This window comes from Juglans microcarpa x Juglans regia, chromosome 5D (genome assembly GCF_004785595.1).
Source record: "Juglans microcarpa x Juglans regia isolate MS1-56 chromosome 5D, Jm3101_v1.0, whole genome shotgun sequence".
NCBI lineage: Eukaryota > Viridiplantae > Streptophyta > Magnoliopsida > Fagales > Juglandaceae > Juglans > Juglans microcarpa x Juglans regia.
This window is the reverse complement of record NC_054602.1, coordinates 1,068,941-1,091,779: the sequence shown is the minus strand read 5'-3', so window position 1 is coordinate 1,091,779 and position 22,839 is coordinate 1,068,941. Positions and strand designations below refer to the sequence as shown.

Below are 22,839 nucleotides of genomic sequence, written 5' to 3'. Positions count from 1 at the left end.
CCCTTAAAAAGGGTGAATAGGTCTAGGGTTCGAAACACAAATCATCGGTCCAGCATCCATTGCCCAAAAAAATAGTTCCCGAGAAGTAGAAAGCATAAATGCAAGAAAAATAAATGGATCAACCAAACGAGGACCAAGAGGAACCTCCAATTGTGAAGCTATTGGGCGTGAATAAGAATAAGAATAAGAATAAAACAGGGGTTTATCCGCCAAGGATGAGAATGACAACTGGAGTAAAAGTGAAGAAGAATAAGGGTGGTCTCGTTGCAGTGGACTCCGCAGCACAGTATCCTACGGGCTCTGCGGAGGATTGCTGCAATGCCCCTAATGTTACAGTTTTGAAGTTCGATAATTCGGCGGAGAATCACTTCAGGGCCATTGACATGATTTCTTAGCTCTGTGGAGAGCCTGAAGACGGTGCTCTTGAAAAACAAGAAATTCAGCAACTGTCCTCCTCAATCACTTTCGTAAGGTAAAAAACTTGTAGTCATGGCTACATGATACATCTTTATCCATATACAAGTGCCTATAGATGTTCACATGTCAATTAGAATTGCATCTCTGCAGAGAATGGAAGTATTTTAATTACGAACCAAAAATCGTCAGGTTCGCTTCTATAGTAGGAAACATTGAAGGGAAAGATGTTGTTAGCGGAATAGAGTCGCCTCAACTATATTCTGCAGCTGTTCCTAAGGTACAATAAAACAAGTTCCTTTTTCTTTTCTTGTAATACAAATTTCTACTAATATTCGTACTAATATTAGTGAATTAAGTCAGAATTGGAATTGTAGGAGTTGTTAATAATATTGAACATTGGCAATTCATATGATCTTTCAACTTGCATACTTTGTAGAATGAGGAACCTTCTGGGGGTGCTGCTACACATGCGAAATCAACCGGGTACTTTCATGGGACTTGGCTTGGGACAATATCGATTTTACAATTATAAGCACATAAATATCCCCCCGTTTTAATAATTTTAATACACACGTGTAACTAATTTACTATGTATTCAATAGATTTTGTATGATGGTCCTTGATATTATGTTGCTTTTGCTTGATACTTGTTTCTTTCCTTCATCATGCATTAGTGTTTCACACTGTTACGAGGCTTTCTCAATTGTAGTTGCAGTTGGATTGGTTCCTTTTCTTATATACATAAAACTTTGGGTTTCTTGTTCTTCACCGTCTTCAAGCTCTCCACGGAGCTGAGAAATCGCGTCGATGACCTTGAAGTGATTCTCCGCCGAATTATCAAACTTCAAAATCGTAACCTTAGGGGCATCGCAGCAATCCTCCACGGAGCCCATAGGATACTGTGCTGCGGAGTCCACTGCAGCGGGACCACCTTTATTCTTCTTCGCTTTTACTCCAGTTTTCGTTCTCATCCTCGGCAAAGAAATCTTCGTTTTATTCTTATTCTTCTTCTTCTTCACGCCCAATAGCTCCGCAATTGGAGGTTCCTCTTGATCTTTGTTTGGTTGATCCATTTATATTTCTTGCGTTTCTGCATTCTACTTCACTGGAATTTTTTTTTGGGGCAATGGATGCTGGTTAGGGGTGTAAATTTGAATCGAAAAATCAGAAAATCGGACCAGACTAGTTGGACTGGGACCGGTTCTTGTAACTGTAAAACCGGCCAGACTTGGTCCGGTCTCGGTTCCATGGTTTCCAAGACCGGACCGGCCCTATTTGGAAAAAAAATAAAAAATAAATATTTTATATATACACATAAGTTTTATACAAAATTAATATTATACAAAATATTATACAAGATATTTGTTATATATAAGTTTTATATATAATATATAATTATATATGAAATAATTTCATATTATAATTTATAAATTATATCATAAAATGTCAATCTTAAATATGAACATTTGTAATTTGTTTGATCATATGTTATTAATATAATTATATATGAGATAATGTTATTATAATTTATAAAATAAAAGTTTATCTTAACTATGAAAATTTAATTTATCATATGCTTTAAATATAAAATATATATTTAAATTCTTAATAATATTTTATTTATAGCTATACTAATATATAACTAATTATACTGATATATTATATATAGCTAAATAATCACTATACTAAATAATCACATATAAAATAATGATATGGTATTATACTTATACTAATATAGTTTTATATATATATATATATATATATATTATAGCTATACTAATATATAACTAATACTAATATATAACTAATATCAATATATATCTATACTAATAGTCTAATATTAATATATTATATAGATATAACTAATACTAATATATATACTAATATTAATAGTTTAATATAAACTATAGTTATACTTATACTAATATAATTATACTAAATCACTATTAGATATAAATCATTATAATTTTTTTAATAGGTTAAATCACTATAACAAAATATATATAACTATATATAGTATTAGCATTAGTATAGTATATAGTATTATTATGATAGTATCACTATAATAGTATAATATATAGATAATATAGATATATACTATAATATATAGATATATACTATATATTAATATCACTATATATAAATCATTATAATTTTTTTAATAGGTTAAATCACTATAGCAAAATATATATAACTATATATAGTATTAGCATTAGTATAGTATATAGTATTATTATGATAGTATCACTATAATAGTATAATATATAGATATATACTATAATATATAGATATATACTATATATTAATATCACTATATATATTATATATAATTAATATATATATTAATTATATATATACTATATATAGTTATAGTATATATATTATATTATGCATATAGACTAAATTTTAGTCCCAAAGGCAAAACGGCGTCGTTTAATGGGGTATATTACGCCACCCCCTTCCCGTTTCCCCTCTCGACCATCTCTGCTCTGCCTCTCGAGTCCGAGTCCCCGCAGCCGTCTCTCACGCTCAGCCTCTCTCTCACGCCGTCAACAGCGCCTCGCCGTCGACACTGTTGGTCCGTTCTGTTCTCCTCCGCTTCCAGTTGTTCCCGAGGCTACTGAATCACAGATATTGTTTTCCCCTCTCTCGGCGAGCTAATCGGTATGTGAACATATATATGCTTTTTAATTTTCAAAATCTTACATTTACTTCATGAATCATTACAATGTTTCAATTCATTGCTAATTGATTCATTTCATTTAGGGTTTTTATCGAATTTATAGATTTGAGATTTAGGGTTTTTTACAGATTTCGAAATCTGATTAGGGTTTATATTTTTTAGTTTTTTTTTTTTTTATAGCTCCCCATCAAGCTGAATCTGTATTTTATAATTGTGGAAGGTATAATTTTATATTTTATATTTTAGGATTTAGGGTTTATATATGTTGTATAGCTCCCCATCGAGGATGAACATGTATAGTTCCCCATCCAGCTGAAAATAGCTTGATTTCTTTCCTTTTTGTTTTTATGGGTAATTTTGTTTGTTTGTTCATATATATCTGTTAGTAGATTTGAACCTGATAAATTTTTTTGGGTTTCATGGATGTCAATCAGTGATTCTACTGGTTTGGTTTCTTGTGTGTTCTGTGTTTTCTTGAATCATTACAATGTTTTCTTGCATTGTGTGTATTCTCTATTTGAATTTCTTTATGTGTGTATTCTAAGTGTATTCATTTTGTGTTATTTATCAAAAAAAAAAAGTGTATTCATTTTGTGTGTATTCTTTATGATCTTTCTTGCATTGTGTGTATTCTCTATTTGAATTTTCTGCTATTGCATTGATGAATTTTCTCTCTATTAATCTTTATTCTGTGTGTATTGATATAGGGAGCCCATAAGCTTTTTCTCTTGTGCTATGTAACGAGAGGCAGGCTACTTGCCCTTTTGGCTTGTTGTTGCAATTCATGTACTTGAGATTCCTTTATATCAATTTATTTGGTGTCCATTGAACACTTGTAAAAAAAGTCAGTTTTGGTTGATCCTTCTTTTTTTTTTTTTTTTGGTGTATTTTTTGTGAACTAGCATCAATATGTGCATAACTGCATATTGTAAAAACTTTAATGAGCTTCTGATTTAGGGTTTTTTTTTTTGTTAAATTTTTTTTTAATCAGATTTTATATTTTTATAGCAGATTTTTCTATAGCAGTTATTTTGTTTTTATGGCAGCAGATTTCTTACATGGGAGCAGTTTTTTTATGGCAGAATTTTTTTATGGTAGATGATTAAAACCGGACCGGAACCGGTAAAACCGGAAGTACCGGTTTAGGGGGGTAACCGGTGCGTAATCGGTCTTTGAAAATTCAAAACCGGTACATACCGGTTCGGTCCTAAATTTTGTCTAAAATCGGACCGGACCGGATCAGTTACACCCCTATTCATTGCCCCAAACAAAAGTTCCCGAGAAGTAGAAAACAGAAACGCAAGAAAAATAAATGGATCAACCAAACGAGGACCAAGAGGAACCTCCAATTGCGGAGCTATTGGGCGTGAAGAAGAAGAAGAAGAAGAATAAGAATAAAACGGGGGTTTCTTCGCCGAGGATGAGAACGACAACCGGAGTAAAAGCAAATAAGAAGAAGGGCGGTCCCGCTGTAGTGGACTCCGCAGCACAGTATCCTACGGGCTCCGCAGAGGATTGCTGCGATGCCCCTAAGGTTACGGTTTTGAAGTTCGATAATTCGGCGGAGAATCACTTCAGGGCCATCGACGCGATTTCTCAGCTCTGTGGAGAGCTTAAAGACGGTGCTCTTGAAGAACAAGAAATTCAGCAACTGTCCTCCTCAATCACTTTCTTAAGGTAAAAAAACTTGTAGTCATGGCTACATGATGTATCTTTATCCATATACAAGTGCCTATAGATGTTCACATGTCAATTAGAATTGCATCTCTGCAGAGAATGGAAGTATTTTAATTACGAACCAAAAATCGTCAGGTTCGCTTCTGCAGTAGGAAGCATTGAAAGGAAAGATGTTGTTAGCGGAATAGAGTTGCCTCAACTATCTTCTGCAGCTGTTCCTAAGGTACATTAAAACAAGTTCCTTTTTCTTTTCTTGTAATACAAATTTCTACTAATATTCGTGAATTTAGTTGGAATTGGAATTGTAGGAGTTGTTAATTGAACATTGGCAATTCATATGATCTTTTGACTTGCATACTTTGTAGAATGAGGAACCTTCTGGGGGTGCTGCTACACATGCGGAATCATCCGGGTACTTTCATGGGACTTGGCTCGGGACAATATCGATTTTACAATTATAAGCACATGAATATCCCCCTATTTTAATAATTTTAATACACACGTGTAACTAATTTACTACGTATTCAATAGATTTTGTATGATGGTCCTTGATATTATGTTGCTTTTGCTTGATGCTTGTTTCTTTCCTTCATCATGCATTAGTGTTTCACACTGTTATGGGGCTTTCTCAATTGTAGTTGTAGTTGGATTGGTTACTTTTCTTATATACATAAAACTTTGGGTTTTGATTTCCTGTAGTAAGTTGAAAGAGTATCTTTTGTGACAATACCTCGTTCTTTCATCTGTGTTAAGTGCTAATTGCTATTGAGTACGGTAATCTAAGGACATTTTATTTCACAAAATCTAACGAAGTAGAATGATGGGACTTCTAACTTTTCTTATGTTTTAGCTGATAATGTTATTGTTGGTTTTCTGGCATTTTTGCAATTTTTATATCTAAAAGAAGTTCTTTACTTGCTGGTGCGATGCCATACTGTTATCTACAGTGACCATATAATCAAGCATTGATATGTCTATTTGCAAAATGTCTCTCATCAGATCTGGCTGCAGCAAAGACTTTGTTATTCATGTTGGAGGGCATGTTTGGGCTTTGGATTGGTGTCCTAGAGTTCATGAAAGCCCCGAGTGTCCTATCAAATGTGAGGTACTTGTATTATTTTCTTCTTTTCCTTTTGTGTTTGTGTAAATGTTATATTTATGTTGATTTTTGGGGGTTACTTATATATATACACATATTTATGTATATGAAGAATTCTTTGGGGGTTGCACTTCTGTGCTTGTTTGTAGAACATTTGTGACAATTTAATGGGTTATTGACGTTAAATCAGTTTTATATGACTGCTTTATTTTTTTTTCTTGCTTTCTAGTTTGTAGCTGTTGCTACTCATCCTCCTAGATCTTCATATCACAAGATAGGCGCCCCTCTTACCGGTAGAGGTGTCGTTCAGATATGGGGTCTCCTAAATGTCAGCATGAATGAGGATGAGGTGCCACCTCCAGCAGAAAAGCCAAAACGGGGGCCTAAAAATAGTAGGGACATGAAGGACAAATCGACTGTATCAAAGAGGCCCAGAGGAAGACCTAGAAAGAAGCCAGAAGAAGACAATGTGGCGATAACAACTCAAAAGAGGCCCAGAGGAAGACCTAGAAAGAATTTGATAGAAAAATCTCCTGATAATTTGGATTGCAGTGAGCAGTGTGTTCAAGCCCTTGCTGTTCAATTCCCAGAAGATTCGTCAGATTTTCTTGCCATAGATGGGGTTCTTGGGGACACTCAAGAACATGCTATACAAGAAGACAGCGGAAAAAAACAAAAAAGTTACAAGCAAGCTGCATCTAAGTGTAACCCAACACTTGAAACTCCTCTGAAGTGCAGAAGATTGAAAAATAAGAAAAGGACACGGAGTTGCAGTGATGATACAAGTCCACTGTTGTTGGAACTAATTGAAGACATGGGATCTTCTGTTGTGAATCAAATACAAGCGGAACCTGCAGCAAATGTTAATTTCTCACACAATGATTCCTTGGAAATTAGCTCTGCTGATTGCTTGATTCCAAATGATGTTGCTTTGCCAAGAGTTGTATTTTGCCTAGCTCACAATGGGAAGGTTGCATGGGATGCCAAATGGCGGCCTTCCGATGCATGCGATTCTATTAAGATGGGTTATCTTGCTGTCTTGTTGGGGAATGGATCTCTGGAAGTGTAAGACATCTACTTCAGTAGTCTCTTCTTCTTGTTCTTTTAAATATTCTTTCTCCACATGTTTTTCTTTTGGATAAGGTAGATAAGCTTTACTTAACGGTGAGAAATAAGGATAAGAATCTGAGTACCGGGGGGGGGGGGGGGGATTGAAGACACCTAGTTAGAGAAAGAGAAGAGATCAAGAAACTCCTGATAACTAAAGCTCGAGAGACTTCTTTCTTCACTTCTCGTCTGTATCTATCAAGCCTCTTCATATAGGGATTTTCTATTTCTTCTTTTTTGTTCTATTAAGGGAACATTCATAATCAACATTTAATTGATGATCTTTGTTAATATGTTGGGATAATAAATTAGATGCATATCTTAGCGTTGACCATCATATTAACATTTCAGAAATGGGGATGAAGGATGCATATATTAGCATTGACCATCATATTTACATTTTAAAAATTTGTATGCACACATGCTCACAGACATACACATTCCAAGTTTTCAATCAGAAGATGTCAACCAGTAAAAGAGACAAGTTGGGTATTAAACTTGGATATTAAACTACATTACATGATAAAATTGGTGTATTAGAACAATTTAACTTATAAATTTCATATTGAGCAGTATCCATTATCTGATTCCTGTCCACATATCACATCATTTTTCCTGCATTAATTGCGTTGGTTTTGTTTTTTCAAATGTAAGTGGAATCTTGTTATGCCAACTTCACATGTATCGATCCAGGTGGGATGTCCCTCTTCCTCGTACCGTGAAAGTTATATATTCTTCAGACCATCCAGAGGGCACTGATCCTCGTTTTGTGAAATTGGATCCTGTATTCAGATGCTCAATGTTGAAAGGTGGCGGCACACAGAGGTAGTGCCATTTCTCCTTTATTCATAAATAATTTGGAAGTTCACTGGAACAAACAAAGTGTTCTCTTTGCCATAAAGATCAGGCTTTACTAGTGGATATATTTGTGGTTACAAAACAGTTCGCTATATTGTGATAAGAGGTCCATAGCTTGTTGCAGTTGCTGGTTATGATTTTCAAAAACATGGTAAGGGCTGTCCAAAAGAATTTAAAAATATACTTCCTCCCATAGTCTCCACTGCTAGTCATGTTCTTAAGTAAAAGATTTAAAATTTTGATTATCTATTGTAGCTTGCGTGAATTGAAAGGTAGCCTTTTCTTTCTACTTATGTGTTCGTCAGAAACTTAATACCAGATTGCTTAGAACTTAGTTTCTATCAACCATGCATAACTATGAATATGTGATTGCTTGAAGTTCAACTTTTTTGTATGAGAGGCACAGCTGTTTGCAGTATCTCTGCCTCAATATAAATAATGTTTCACCTTTTAGTGTTCTGTTTGGCATGGTATAACACCAGTATTGGTACAAGACACATCTTCAGCATTGCAGCTGTAGGACATGTTCCTTACAGCTGCAGCCATTAGGGTGAAAGGAAAAAAGAAGAATAAGGGAGTTGAAGAACATGCACACACTTGTCTCTTTATTTTACATCTAGAAATCTGACCTGTCCAACAAGTATGCTAACGCCTGCCCCCTTTAGCATGTAGTGGCTATTTTGTATGTTATATACTGGCTCTGCTTTTGCTGATTGTTTAATTGATAGATTTCAGATCTTCCCAAACATAAGATCTTCTGTATAGTATTGAATGCAGACTGAGATGCTTGACTTTCAACAAGCTTTTCTCAAGAGATTTTGCTAGGGATCATCGTCTCCACCTGTAATTATGGATGGCTTAGAATTTAGCTGGAAATATTTAACTAGTGGGGATTTTATACAACCTTATCAAAAAAATTTAACTAATGTGGATTTTGATGAGTCCCTATAACTATTTGCTACAGAATGCTCTTTGCTGACCTCATTATATGGTTTATTTTGTCTTATTGAAGGCTAACATGTACTCCATCCTTATCTGTAATGTAGCATCCCTCTGACAGTGGAGTGGTCGGCTTCACCCCCTCATGATCTCATTCTTGCTGGATGCCATGATGGAACAGTAATATTTTCCTTTTTTTTTTTTTGTTTTGCCTTTTATTATTAATGTGCTGTATTTTTTTCTGCTTTGCCTCAAATTACCTCCTCCATAAAATGGGGAAATACTTATTATCATGTTCTTGCTTAATAAGGCTTTCTATGTATATGTGTGTGCGCGTGCGCGCGCGTGTTAGGATTTGTACTTCAGACATTTTTAGTTTAGTATGGTTCTCATTTATCACTGTTGACTAAATTAATGCTAGGTTTTTCAGCTTCATTTCATTCACTGTCTAGTTTGCAAGATCCTGCTACTTTTGACATTGAATTCATTTGTGGTATCAGAACTAAAGAAGTTTAACATACGTTCAGGTTGCTTTATGGAAGTTTTCTGCAAGCAATTCATCTAAAGGTAATGGGAAATATCTAAATGCAATATACATCACTTCAGTAAACTCCATTCACCCCTTGTTGCTCTGCAGATACGAGGCCATTGCTTTGCTTCAGTGCAGACACAGTTCCTATAAGAGCACTCGCCTGGGCTCCAGTTGAAAGGTAAGTGGTACCAGAAGATTGGTATTCATAAATTATTGTCATTTTAAAATAATCAACCTTATTATTCTCTTACTTGTAAATATAAATTTGAAATTCATAATGTTGAGTCAAACCCGCTGCAAAACCATCAACCATGTAAAAAAAAAAAAAAAAAGAGACCTTGTTATTCTCTTTTGTGCAAATGTTCAATGTTGATGGTGGTGCTATTTTGGAGCGAAAGGAATAACTATACATTCATTGGTTTGATGTTAGTCTAAATGTTACTGTTGTTTTGCTTGATGAAGAAAATGTATCTTACTGTTATGATTATCAGTGATCCAGAGAGTGCAAATGTTATACTTACTGCTGGACATGGAGGCCTAAAGTTTTGGGACTTACGGTAAGTATGATAGCATCTTTTGTTTGCAGTATTTTTGTTTAGATTCTCATCAAGATGCTTTCACTGATTTAAAAATTTGATGGTTTTCTTGCGCAAACATTTACTTTCTTCTGAACTAAAAGATGTTTGGGATTTGATTTATCTCAATAATTGCTCATGAATGTTACTCATAAAAAAATGCTTGGGAATGGTAGAACATCTGACTAAAGAGAACTTCACAATTTTTATAGGTTAATCATGGTATACTTGTCTGGTCTCTGTCCAGTCTGTAAAAAGCCCCATTGCAGCATACTGAGAAATGAAACTTGACTTACCCGAGAGAGAGATGATAGTTCACTAGTTCTCCAACTGACAAAAGTTGAGGTTGTACCTAAACATAAAACAGGACAGTATAGTTTAGACAATCTGTATGTAATTCAAAATCTATTCAAAATTTGGTTATATTTTATTTTAGGATTGATGCTTTTGGTTCTGTACCTCGATGGTTTGCCAAAAATTACCTCAACTTTCACTTCAAGGTTCAAAGTTCTAAGCAGTTACGAAGCTTGGCTCTTTGAGTTAAATTTGCTCATTATAGCCTCCTTACTGGAGATTGTGATTACTCTAAAGATGATTTTTTCCAATCTTTATCTGTTTTTCGGTATTAACACCTCATTTCAACTTAAAAATTGGATATATTGGAGATATCAATTGGAGAGTAAAGCTCTATGGAAAAATGTGATAGATGTGAAATATGGAAGTTTGTGGGGAGGTTGGTGTTCTAAAGCATCTAGTGGAGCTTACGGGGTTAGTTTGTGGAAATTTATTAGAAAAGGTTGGGATTCCTTCTCCAATAATTTCAGATTGAAGATGGGAGATGGAAAGAGGATACTCTTTGGTGTGATCTGTGTTGTGGGGATACTGCTCTTAAGCTGGAATTTCCCGTCCTTCTCAGAATTGCAAGGGATCAAAATGCAGCTGTTTGTGATTTGTATTGCAGTAGTAACAATAAGGTTGAATGGAATGTTATTTTTAAAAGGGATGTTAATGACTGGGAAGTGGATGAAGTCAAGGCTCTGCTTGTTAAACTTTACCGCTCAAAACTGGTGCGAGATAGAGAGGATCGCATGGTGTGGATTCCTGCTGGAAATGCTAAGTTTTCAGTTTCATCTTATTACAGAATTTTGTCAAGCCATAATAGTTGTGTATTCCCTTGGAAAAGTATTTGGAAAGTGAAAGTTCCTTCTAAGGTTGCATTTTTCTGTTGGGTGGCTACTTTGGGCAAAGTATTGACTACTGATAATCTTAGAAGGAGAGGTTTGTTTATTGCTGATTGGTGTGTTTTGTGCAAAAGGGATGGAGAATCTGTAAATCACATTTTCCTTCACTGAGAAGTGACAAGATTCTTGTGGAACGAGCTTTTGAGTTGGACAGGATTACATTGGGTAATGCCCAGGGAAGTGGTGGATTTATTGGTAGGTTGGAAGGGTGTGAAGGGCTGTAAGAAGGTGGCGAGTGTTTGGAAAATGATTCCTCCTTGTCTTATGTGGTGCATTTGGCTTGAAAGAAATGTGAGATGCTTTGATGATAGAGAATGTTCTTTGGGAGATCTTAAGGTTTTTTTCTTGAGTACTTTGAGTTCTTGGGCTAAATCTTTTGTAATGGCGGATAATTTTCTGCATCTGTTTTAGCTTTATGGTGTTAGTTTTCTTTTTGTTTCTGGAAGTTGTAGGTATTTCCTTTGTATACGTCCTGTGTACTTGGGTTTATACCTATTTCTTTGAATAAAATTATTACGTATAAAAAAAAAATTTGGATGTTAAATTTTTTTTTTCTCAACTTCCATTTAGTTCTGGCTGTGTAAATTTCATTTATGGTATATTTTTTCATGTATTGTGTGTGAGATGACTTTAAGAAGAGGTGCTAAGATTGTGAGTTTGTTCAGTAGAAGCATCAAAGGATGGGGTATCTCAACATGTATGTGTAGCATGGAGAGATAAATAATCATGATCAATATTATTGGTATAAAAAATTTACTGTTTAGAACTCTGTATATGGCTCTGCCTATTCTTTGATCAATAAAATTTGTTTACTTTTAAAAAAAATATATATATATATTATTGGTATAATTGCATGCCATACTGAAATTTTCTGCAGGGATCCATTCCGACCTTTGTGGGACCTCCACCCTGTGCCAAGGATCATATATAGTCTGGATTGGCTACCAGATCCAAGGTAGTGTATAGTTAAGGCAATAGGAATAAGGTTACCCCCCCCGCCTGTTACTTTTCACATTCATTCTTCCTTTCTTAGATGTGTTATTCTATCCTTCGATGACGGAACAATGAGAACCCTCAGCTTGCTTAAGGCAGCATATGATGTTCCTGTCACTGGAAAGCCCTTTGGTGGGACGAAACAACAAGGATTGCACAGTTATTACTGTTCATCATTTGCTATCTGGAGTGTTCAAGTGTCAAGACTAACAGGTATCTCTCATACACTTTCATGTGTTTTTTGTATTTAGTGACTATGTTTCAGTTCACAGGAAAAGTGCACTTAGTTGCTTTTATCAGTGTCTAAAATACAGTTATGGGAATAGATTGGAAACCAAGATTTCATGCTCAAAACAAAACTAAATCAGCCTTTCCTTTCCAATATTCCGAATGATATCCTGGATCTGTTTTCATTTTCCAGGGTTGCTAATTTTTTGTGGCATCTTTAATTTATGCATGCATTTGGTATTAAAAAAAAAATGTTGTCAAAAATTTAAAAGTAGAGTAATGCTTGATCTAAACAAAAGTTTTACACGAACAAGTTTACAAACTGACATAGTTTGATGTGATATGTCAAATTTACTTTACTATAAAAAGCGCTTTATAATATGACATCACATTAAGGCTGCGTTTGGTTGCAAGACTTAGCTGAGTTCAGTCTAATTTTGAGTTGAGTCTAACATCCAAACACTCAACTCTCAAATTACTAAACTCATCTCAACTCAAAACCTCTTTATACGTGGGACCCACAACCTTTTTTAACTTAACACATTTATACGTGGGACCTACAACTTTTTTTAACTTCCCATAAAAAGTACTAAACTCATGTTAACATCCAAACACACTTTAAACTCAGTTTAGATAGACCCCATATAACTCCCTCCACTACTCAACTCACTACTATTCATAAAGAACTGAGTTCAGCTAAGCTCAGCTCAACATTCAAACACAGTGTAAGCCACATCAGTTTGTAAACTTTATGTAAGGTATTTGTATAGACCTAGTACTTCCCTTAAAGGTAATGTAGTATGATCGGAGTCTACAAACAATATAAATATTAGATTTTAGATCCAAGACGTCATTTCTAGTATTTCTCGGGTTCTACACCGTATTGAGTGTGTCCCTAACATTATTCATCAGTTGATTGAAACTATAAAATATATAAATTCTTATTTTTCATGTTTAATGGCTTATGCATATTTCCACATGGTTCCCCTTTTGGCAAAGTTATTCAGGTTTGGGAATAATAATGGATCATTGGCACAAAACTCCTTTGATCAGTGGTAAAGTTATTCTGGTACCAAGGTCTTAGCCATGCCTTAGTGTATTAATGTAAAAATTAAAATTTCTTTGATCAATGGGATAGGATTTTACAATATAATCTAGTTATGCATACAACTTTGAACTAGTTCAATTGAAATCAAGGCTCAAAAAATCGGAATCAGGTTCGGAATTAGTTAGGATTGATTCTATAAATCGAGCGATTCAACAAATTGAATCGGGCGATTAATAACAATTTTGAATCGGTTATTTCAATTTTGATAAAAAGTATTAAAAATCATATATAATGCAATTCAAGCACTTAGTATCGTGTATAAAAGAGTATAAAGTATAAATTCATTGATTAGTTTCAATAAAAATATTATATGAATCCAAATAGTTTTAATAAACATGTAATTTATGTATTTCACCTCAATTGTCGACATTTTTTTGTCTCATATGCGAAGAATATAACACCATTAAGTTATAAGTACATGGAAAATGTAGTATTTTATGCACAACCACAAATTTAATACAAAATACATCTCGTAATTTTTTTGTTCAACTAAAGATTTTTTTTTTTTATAGTTAATAAGAGAAATTTTATTCCAAGTAAGTAGGCATAGCTCAGGTATACAGGATGTATACAAATGAGAACACCTACTTACAAGCTAAAGCAGAAAACAACTAAAGCAAAACATTACAATCATTCTCGTTCCTTACAAGATTCTTCCCCCAAAAGCTTAAAGCACTAAGGAAAAACTCCCTAAGTTCCCCTATAGAACGTTCACAATTATCAAAAAACCTCCTGTTCCTTTCTAACCGTAAACACCAAAGTAAGCACAGGGGGATCATCTTCATCACAACAGTGTTGTTACTTCTCCCCTCAATACCTGGCCAGCATGCAAAAGAAATCCACCACATGCATGGACATCACCCAGAAAATGCCAACCTTTGCAAAAATCTAATTCCACAACCATGTCGCCACCTCACAATGAAGGAAAAGATGATCAATAGATTCACCATCCTTCTTACACATAAAACACCATTCAGCCACCTGAAAACCTCTCTTCCTCAAGTTGTCAATGGTTAGTATTTTCCCAAGAGACACTAGCCAGCAGAAGAAAGCAACCTTACTAGGCACCTTGGCTCTCCAAATACATTTACACGGATAATCTTTGACCCCATGACTGGTTAATGCCTTGTAAAAATAACTCACAGAAAATCTGGAATTAACTGTTGGCACCCACAGCAAACTGTTCTCCCTGTTCTGATCATGCTTCATCTCATATAATCTTCCTAAACAGTTTCAGTTTTGTTGTGGTTTTTTCCTTACTGTTGGCAGTGATTCGTTAATGGCTTTTCCTTCTTGAGGGGATTAGTGCACTGAAACATTAGGGTGGTATTGTTTGTAGGTTGGTTTAGATGGGGTTGTGTAATGAGTTGTTCATTGACCAAAAGCTTTTTGAGTTCAGAAAGGAGAACGCAAGGTGGTGGAGGATTATAGAACGTAGTCCTCGTGTAGTGAAATATATTTCAGTGGATTGGGAAACTCTGGGTTGGCTGGGTTCTGTGGTGAAGGAATGTGCAGTAACACTGGGTCCTCATGAGTTTTTGCGAACTCGTAGAAAAGGAGACACTGTGTTAATAGTGAGGAAGGACGTAATCTCAATGGCAGTTTAATCTCCCTCTCAGAATTTGGTCACAATAAGAGGAGAGGTTTGCTTGTGATTCTGGAAGGGAGGAAGGGGGAGGGGTGGAGGAACTTTGGAGATACTTTAATGGAGATTTGTTCACCCTATGTTTCGAACACACCCCAGACAGTTTTTGCAAAGAAGAACAGAGGAGAGGGAGGTGCTCCATCGTCGTGGGCAGGAGGAGCAAGGTCGTACAGTGAGGTGCTAAAGAAGGTACCGCCTCGTGCTGTGAGAGTCGTGGTGCCAGGCACAATCAGTTCTGAGGATGTGCAGAGGTATGGTGGAGAAGACAGCAAACCGTTGGGGTTAAATGAGGAAAGTGTCGAGGATGTTAGTTGGCTTGGAGGAGAAAGTGGGAATCGTGTTAGATGAAATCAGTTATTTAAAACGATGCGTTAAGGGCAAGGCTGAGCTGAAGGATATTGTGGGCCGTAAGAGTTGGCCTTGTTCTACGGGTCGTGCGTTGGGCCATGGTATGGGTCAAGCCTCAAGCCCTAAGAAGGCCTGGAGGGCAATGGCAACAGATGGGTCGGGGAAGGATTTCAGGTCCGAGATATCGGACCAAGGACTGTGACATGCTCTTGTGGTGCCGATAAGCACATTACCAACAACCCTATCGGCACAGAAATTGCCGATGACCTCCGTCGACCACCCTGGTGAGCCGGTAAAGGTGCTCCGAGGGGACGATTTAGAGGAGGGGGAGATTTTGGTGGAGTCGATAGTGCTAGAGAGTTCGAGAATTGCTTCCGCGTCCTCGTCACTAGGGATGTTGGTGGAGAATGGGCATTCTGAGCCGTGCATGGTGGTCGAAGGCTCTGAGGCTGTGCAGGAGCAGTCTGTTTCGCGGGAAAGTGGGATTTCATTTCGGGTGAGGTTGTGCTGGTGCAGTCTGATTATCCATGTGGTTCCCCACTAATGGAGTTGAGTATTCTTGGTGGGGTATTTTCTGGGGATGACATTCCTCTTAATAATATGGTTTCAAGTGGTGAAACAAATAATTTGGGTGTTTCGGATCTGATTTTGATTCCCAATAACAGTGTTGGGGAGGAAGGGGCTCTTACTTCTCTGTGTACACTCCTTCCCAGTTCTGAGTATGGGAGTTGTTCGTTGAATTGGATTTTTAAAAAGGTAGAGGAGTTACAAAATATTTTTGGGGTCTCTTTCGGAGGTTATGAGGAACAATTTATGGCCCTTCTTGTGGCTATTGAAGCTAGTCGTTCGAAATCAGCTACAAAACAAGACAGGGAACTTAAACGTTTAACATGCTCCATCAATTATGATGTTTAGGATGGGAGTAGCAGAAGGGTTAGACCGAAAGGGAGGGAAAGTTAAGTTTTAATGAAGCCTAAGATTGTTTCAAGGAATGTACGGGGTCTCAATGATAGCAATAAACGTCTTCGTATCAAAGCTTTATTGAGGTCGTGGAAGGGTGATGTGATATGTTTGCAAGAGACGAAATTGGGTTTTATTGATAGAAGATTTGTGCGTAGTATTTGGGGATGTTCGTATGTGGGTTGGTCCTATTTGGCCTCTCAGGGAGCATCAGGTGGAGTGTTATTAATGTGGGATAAAAGGGTGGTTGAGGCGATTGAGGAGTGTGTTGATGAGTTTTCAGTTTCGGTGTTATTAAAAAATGTGAGTGATGGGTGGGATTGGGCTTTTGCAGGGTCCTATGGTCCCAACATTGATAGAGATAGGCGACGGTTGTGGGAGGAGTTGGCGGGAATACACTCTTTATGGGATGTGCTGTGGTGTATGGGGGTAATTTTAACATTACTCATTTTTCTAGTGAACGATCGGGGCATCATCGGCATACTCTGGCCATGGCGGAATTCTCTGAGTTCATCTTTGATTTAGACCTTATGGACCTTCCCTTGGTGGGTGGTGAGTACACATGGTCTAACGGCCGTGCTTGGTCAAAATTGGATAGATTCCTTGTCTCGCCGTTATGGGAAGCCCACTATCCAGAAGTAAGTCAGAAAAGGTTAGCTCGAGTCAGTTCAGACCATTTTTCCATTCTCTTAGATTGTGGGGGCATTCGCGGGGGTTGCCGGTATTTCAAGTTTGAGAATATGTGGCTTAAAGTGAACGGGTTTGTAAAGATGGTGAGTACTTGGTGGGCATTGTACCAGTTTAGTGGCACTCGAAGTTTGATTCTTGCAGGTAAGCTGAAGGCTCTAAAACAAGATCTGAAGAAGTGGAACTTGGAAGCTTTTGGTCACACTGACAATCAAAAGTTCACTTTGTTGGAGGAATTGCAGGAGTTAGAGGGTAAGGAATTATTGGGAGGGGCCTCTGAGGAGGAGTTATTGAGGAAAGCCACGGTTGTGGCAGAGTTGGAAAGGGTTTTGTTGTCAGAGGAGACATCATGGCGCCAAAAATCCAGAGCCCTTTGGTTGAAAGAGGGTGATAGGTGTACGAAGTTCTTTCACAAAATGGCTAATTCTCATCGACGTAATAATGCGATCGAGTCGCTACATTCAGGTACTCAGGTGCTATCCTCTCCCGCTGAACTAGAAAGTCATATTGCACATTATTATGAGTCTCTTCTTACCGAATCGGTAACTTGGAGGCCGAAGCTTGATGACTTGCCGTTTGAGGCAATTGATCCGCAACTTGTGTGTCTTGGAGAGACCTTTTGTTGAAGATGAGATTTTCAAGGTCATCTCTGGTATGACTAACTTCAAAGCGCCGGGTTCGGATGGTTTCTCAATGGGTTTCTTTCAAACTTGTTGGGATGTGGTGAAAGGTTATGTCTTGCGGGTGTTCAGTGAATTTCACGCTTTTCAAAAGTTTGAAAAATCACTTAATGCGACTTTTATTGCGCTCATTCCCAAGAAACATGGGGCTTCGAGTATTGAGGATTTTCATCCAATAAGTTTGGTTAGCAGTGTCTATAAGATTATTTCAAAAGTTCTTGCTAATCGGCTTAGTCCAGTGTTATAAAATATTATTTCCAAGCCTCAGAATGCTTTTATTCGAGGGAGACATATACTTGATTCGGTGCTCATTGAAAATGAGAGTTTATATGCTAGATTGCGGGAGGGAAGTCCAGGTATTCTTTGCAAGGTAGACATAGAGAAGGATTATGATCATGTGAACTAGGAATTCTTTTTGTATTTGCTTAAGAGGTGTAGTTTTGGAGATAGGTGGATTTCTTGGATGCGCCATTGTATATCAACAGCCCGTTTTTCAGTGCCAGTTAATGGCACTCCTGCTGGTTTTTTTGATAGCTCGAGGGGTTTGCGACAGGGTGATCCGTTATCTCCTCTTCTTTTTGTCATAGTTATGGAGGCGTTGAGTAGGATGGTGTAGGCTACTGTGGATGGGGTTCTTTTATCTGGTTTTTAGGTGGGAAATGGCTCTGGTAGCCCTTGTATCATTTCACATCTCTTTTTCGCAGATGACACTGTTTTTTTGTGAAGCGGATAGGAGTCAGGTCCAAACTTTACGTGCTTTATTACTTTGTTTTGAAGCAGTGTCAGGGCTTAAGGTGAACCTTGGCAAGTCTGAGATGGTTTCGGTGGGTGTGGTTCCTAAACGCAGTGTAACAAGTCTTCTGGATTGCAGTGTGTCCTCTTTTCCAATGAAATATTTGGGCCTTCCGCTAGGTGCAACTTTCAAGAGTAGAGCAATATGGGATGGGGTGGTAGAGAAGATAGAGAAAATGTTGGCTGGATGGAAAATTGTGTATTTATCGAAAGGGGGTCATCTCACTCTTATTAAGAGCAACTTCACTAACCTTCCCACTTATTTTATATCTCTCTTTCCTATGCCTGCAGGGGTGGTGAATGGGATTGAGAAACTCTTGAAGGCTTTTTTATGGGGAGGTATAGGGGAGGAGAAGAAATTTCATTTGGTTAATTGGAAGACAGTATGTGCCCCAGTTGTGAATGGGGGGTTGGGTGTTTGTAATTTGAGAGTTTTTAATAAAGCGTTATTGGGGAAATGGCTTTGGAGATATCATTTGGAAGGGGGATCTTTGTGGAAAGAAACTATAGATGCTAGATATGGTGTTGCTTGGGGTGGTTGGTGTTCCAAAGAAGTGAGAGGAGGCATGGAGTGGGGCTATGGAAGTTTATTAGGAAGGGGTGGACAAGTTTTGTAAATCATATTTGTTTTGTCGCAAGTGAGGGCAACCGAATCAGTTTTTGGCGGGATGTGTGGTGTGGAGATCATGCATTGGAAAGAGTGTTTCCGGCTTTATATCGTATTGCAGTTAATAAGGAGGCTTCAGTGGCGGATGTGCGGTTATCTGCTCATGGTTCGCATCAGTGGAATATTCTGTTTAATAGGGATATTCATGATTGGGAATTATCTATGGTTTCAGACTTTTTCAGCTTGCTACACTCCTTAGGGACTACTATGGCACAACATGATAACTTGAAATGGAGGTTTCAGGATCACAAGAAATGCACAGTAAATGCGTATTATAAAATCTTGATTACACAGGATTACACCTCATTCCGTTGGAGGAACATTTAGAAGTCTAGAGTGCCCTCTAGAGTTGCTTTCTTTGTTTGGAATGCCGCCCTTGGGAAGATCTTGACCACGGACAACTTGAGGAAGAAAGGATGTGTTGTGTTGGATTGGTGTTACATGTGTAAAAAGAATGGAGAATCGGTAGATCATCTTTTACTACATTGTGACGTAGCAAGAGGGTTGTGGGAAGAGATTTTTCGAAGGGTTGGTGTGGCTTGGGTAATGCCTATGAGGGTGGTGGATTTGATGGGTTGTTGGAGAAAATTGCAGGACAATCATCAAGTGGCAGCAGTTTGGAGAATGATTACGTTGTGTATCATGTGGTGTATTTGGACGGAAAGGAATGCGCGCTGTTTTGAAGACAAGGAACGAACAATGGTGGAGCTAAAGAATTTTTTTCTACATACTTTATTGCTTTGGTTTTCAGCTATTGTTTTAAATGGGGATGATATTCATGAATTCTTATCCTTAGTTCATCGCTCTTAGAATGTATTTAGGTGTTCTATTGTATACTTCCTGTGTACTTGGTACATGCCTATTTCATACATCAATAAAGTTTCTCTTACTTATAAAAAAAAATATATAATCTTCCTAATAATTCTGAAACTTCACATACTTCACAATCCTGCACATCTCTAGTAAATTCCACAATCCAACAAATCATATTATTAGAAAAGTGATAGGAATCAGCCACTACAGCCCCTTTATCTCTAGCAATCCTGAAGAGATTAGGGAAAACAACCTTAAGAGGTGAATCCCCGCACCAACTAAAGAAAATAAAGAACGTGTTTTATCTTTCAATTTTTCTGCGATTCTTATTGAATACATTGATGAAGAAATTAATATATGTTTAGTTCTACATATTTTTATACAAGAAATTAAAAAAAAAAAAAAAATCTCAGTTGTTAGACAACATAAAAATAAATACAGTTTTGAATCAGTTAGAATCGGCTCAAATCAGTCTAAAATCGGCTAGAATCGGCATAAATCGGTCAATTGAAGCGGTTTAGTGAATGATTCAAAAAGTTAACTAGAATTGGTTTGGTTTCTGACTGATTCAATTTGAATCGGCTTAATCGGCCTGAATCGAACCGTTTTTTCGAGCCTTGGTTGAACCTAATTTCTGGTCTCAAGTTTCCACCAATGGTTAAGTTTTTATTTTAATCTTAGGTATGGTGGCATATTGCAGTGCAGATGGTACTGTTCTCCGTTTTCAGGTGAGTTTAGTTCCATTACAGATCTCACTTGCTACTATTTTTCATCCCATTTTTTTTTCCTTTCGTATATGCTTAATTGTATTCCATTTTTTAAAGATCTTTTCACTTTTAAGTACCATCCTTTTATGAGATTTGGTTTGGACATTGTAGGATAGGTGGCCAACAAATAATTTTTCGTGCCCAGTGATAAGCATGATGTTACATTTGTTTTATATTTTAGGCCAACTGATTTTTCTTGGTTATCATTCGTAATGAAGTGTTGAGACATCCATGGAATGTATTGGTAAAAATAAGTTAGAAGGCCCAACAATTTCTCTGATCAATCTGATAATTCAAATCAACATTTGTTTTTAGTTGGAGTGATGTGGTATATAATAATTGGATGCAGTTCTAAGCTGCTGATGAGCTTTCTCTAAATGTGAGTGCTATGTTTATAATCAGCTTACATCCAAAGCAGTGGACAAAGATCATTCACGAAATCGGACACCACATTTTCTCTGTGGGTCACTGACAGAAGAGGAATCGGCTATAACAATCAATACTCCAGTACCAAATTCCCCTTTCCCATTGAAGAAGTCACTTAACAAAAGTGGGGACACTCCAGTATCCATGCGGGAGTTTTCATTGGAGCCACGAGTGAAAACAGCAAGTGATAAGGTGGCAAACGGTCCTAGTACAGATGCTCAGACTTTAGGTAAGTTTTGGCAATTACAGTACCACGTGCATTTTGTAATTCTTTGTCTGCTAAGATTTACCACCAATTTGTCAATCTTGTTGCAGCCCTTTGTTATGGCGATGACCCAAGTACAGAATCTGGACCCGTGGAAGCCTTGAGGCATCCCAAGAGCAAAAAGAGACCAAAGAAGAGTAGCAGTGAGAAAATTCCAGCAGATGGCCAAGCCTTGGTATGCAGAGATGAAGAGCCACCAAAAACGCAGCGGAAAGAACACGTAAAAGTGGAAGCTCGGGCAATTGAAGCTTTCCCTCCAAAAATTGTAGCAGTGCATAGGGTGAGATGGAACATGAACAAGGGTAGTGAGAGATGGCTGTGCTATGGTGGAGCGGCTGGAGTTGTACGTTGTCAGGAGATTGTTTTGTCAGACGTTGATAAGAAATTGACCATGAAGAGATGAGATGGGTCCCGGGCATTGGCCAAGTCTAAAGTTTGGCTAGAATCTTAACTTTTAGCTATAATATCAACTTTTGACTAGGTGAGTCCACATTGGACTAGCTATTATAAAGTTAAAATAATAATATAATATTATATATATATATTTTTTTTTTAAAATTTTTTTTTTTGGAAATACAATTTATATATTTTTTAGATCTTCATGCTTTGTAGAAATAATGTGTCTACTCTATCAATTAGTAGAAATAATGTGCATGTCATGCATGTTTTACCATTCAAAGAGAGGGAAGTGATGAAATAATTAAATATTACTTTCCATTGTGAATAGTAGCAAGCAATGTTTGGAGAGGATTTAAGATTTACTATTCATCAAGTCTTAAGCTTTGGACTATTGGCTAGTCCAATGTAGAGGCTTTTTTTTACATCTAGCTAAAGTTTGGACTTGCATTTGCATTTGGCTAGTCTATTGCCAATGCTCTAAAGCTGTCCGTAACTGGCTCTGTAATGTAATTCCCCTACTCTATACCATGTTGGTTGCTTCCATGCTCTTTCAAGTGGCGTGGACGAGCGATAAGTGTGCATTTTAAGGTATTAGTTACTGTAATTAGTAGGAAGTATTGTCACAAGCAGAGTGGAGAAAGTTGTGTTCCTCCACTATTATTGTTGTCGTTAAATGTTTTATTATCAAGGTAGACAAATAAAATAATAATTTAGAAAGAGCATTTCCCTGCACCAATTGAAGATGAGGAAACAGGCTGTTCGCTTGGTATGTTATTTGAATTTTTTTTCTCTTCATAAATTACGATCATAATTCAGCTGATAGACGAGAACGGATAAAAAGGGTCAGGCAAGAAAATTTACAATGAGCGTTAGTGCTTTGCCATGATCTACGGATGTTGTTGTGGAGTTAGTTGTAAGCACCTTCTAAAGTTG

The 22,839-nt window shown here is 37.0% G+C and overlaps 1 protein-coding gene and 1 long non-coding RNA gene across 5 annotated transcripts; both read left to right on the top strand.

The window, feature by feature from the left end:
- Positions 1-946, top strand: LOC121265495. Its single transcript, XR_005940670.1, has 3 exons — positions 1-472; positions 568-694; positions 792-946. It is a non-coding gene; the product is annotated as an uncharacterized LOC121265495 (long non-coding RNA).
- Positions 947-4,350: 3,404 nt separating this feature from the next.
- Positions 4,351-22,623, top strand: LOC121265365. 4 transcript variants are annotated; one of them, XM_041168973.1, is made up of 16 exons: positions 4,351-4,777; positions 4,913-5,000; positions 5,143-5,189; positions 5,777-5,882; positions 6,106-6,941; positions 7,677-7,808; positions 8,888-8,960; positions 9,308-9,347; positions 9,418-9,490; positions 9,804-9,869; positions 12,006-12,083; positions 12,162-12,334; positions 20,731-20,777; positions 21,219-21,471; positions 21,558-21,927; positions 22,388-22,623. In XM_041168973.1, exons 1-15 carry the CDS (start codon positions 4,413-4,415, stop codon positions 21,908-21,910), a joined length of 2,730 nt encoding a protein of 909 aa, XP_041024907.1. In that variant the 5' UTR covers positions 4,351-4,412; the 3' UTR covers positions 21,911-21,927; positions 22,388-22,623. The 4 variants fall into 4 exon arrangements, 3 of the variants coding, with proteins under 3 accessions (XP_041024907.1, XP_041024906.1, XP_041024908.1); XM_041168972.1 differs by having other exon boundaries at positions 4,874-5,000; XM_041168974.1 differs by having other exon boundaries at positions 4,759-4,777; positions 5,777-5,877.
- Positions 22,624-22,839: the final 216 nt, after the last annotated feature.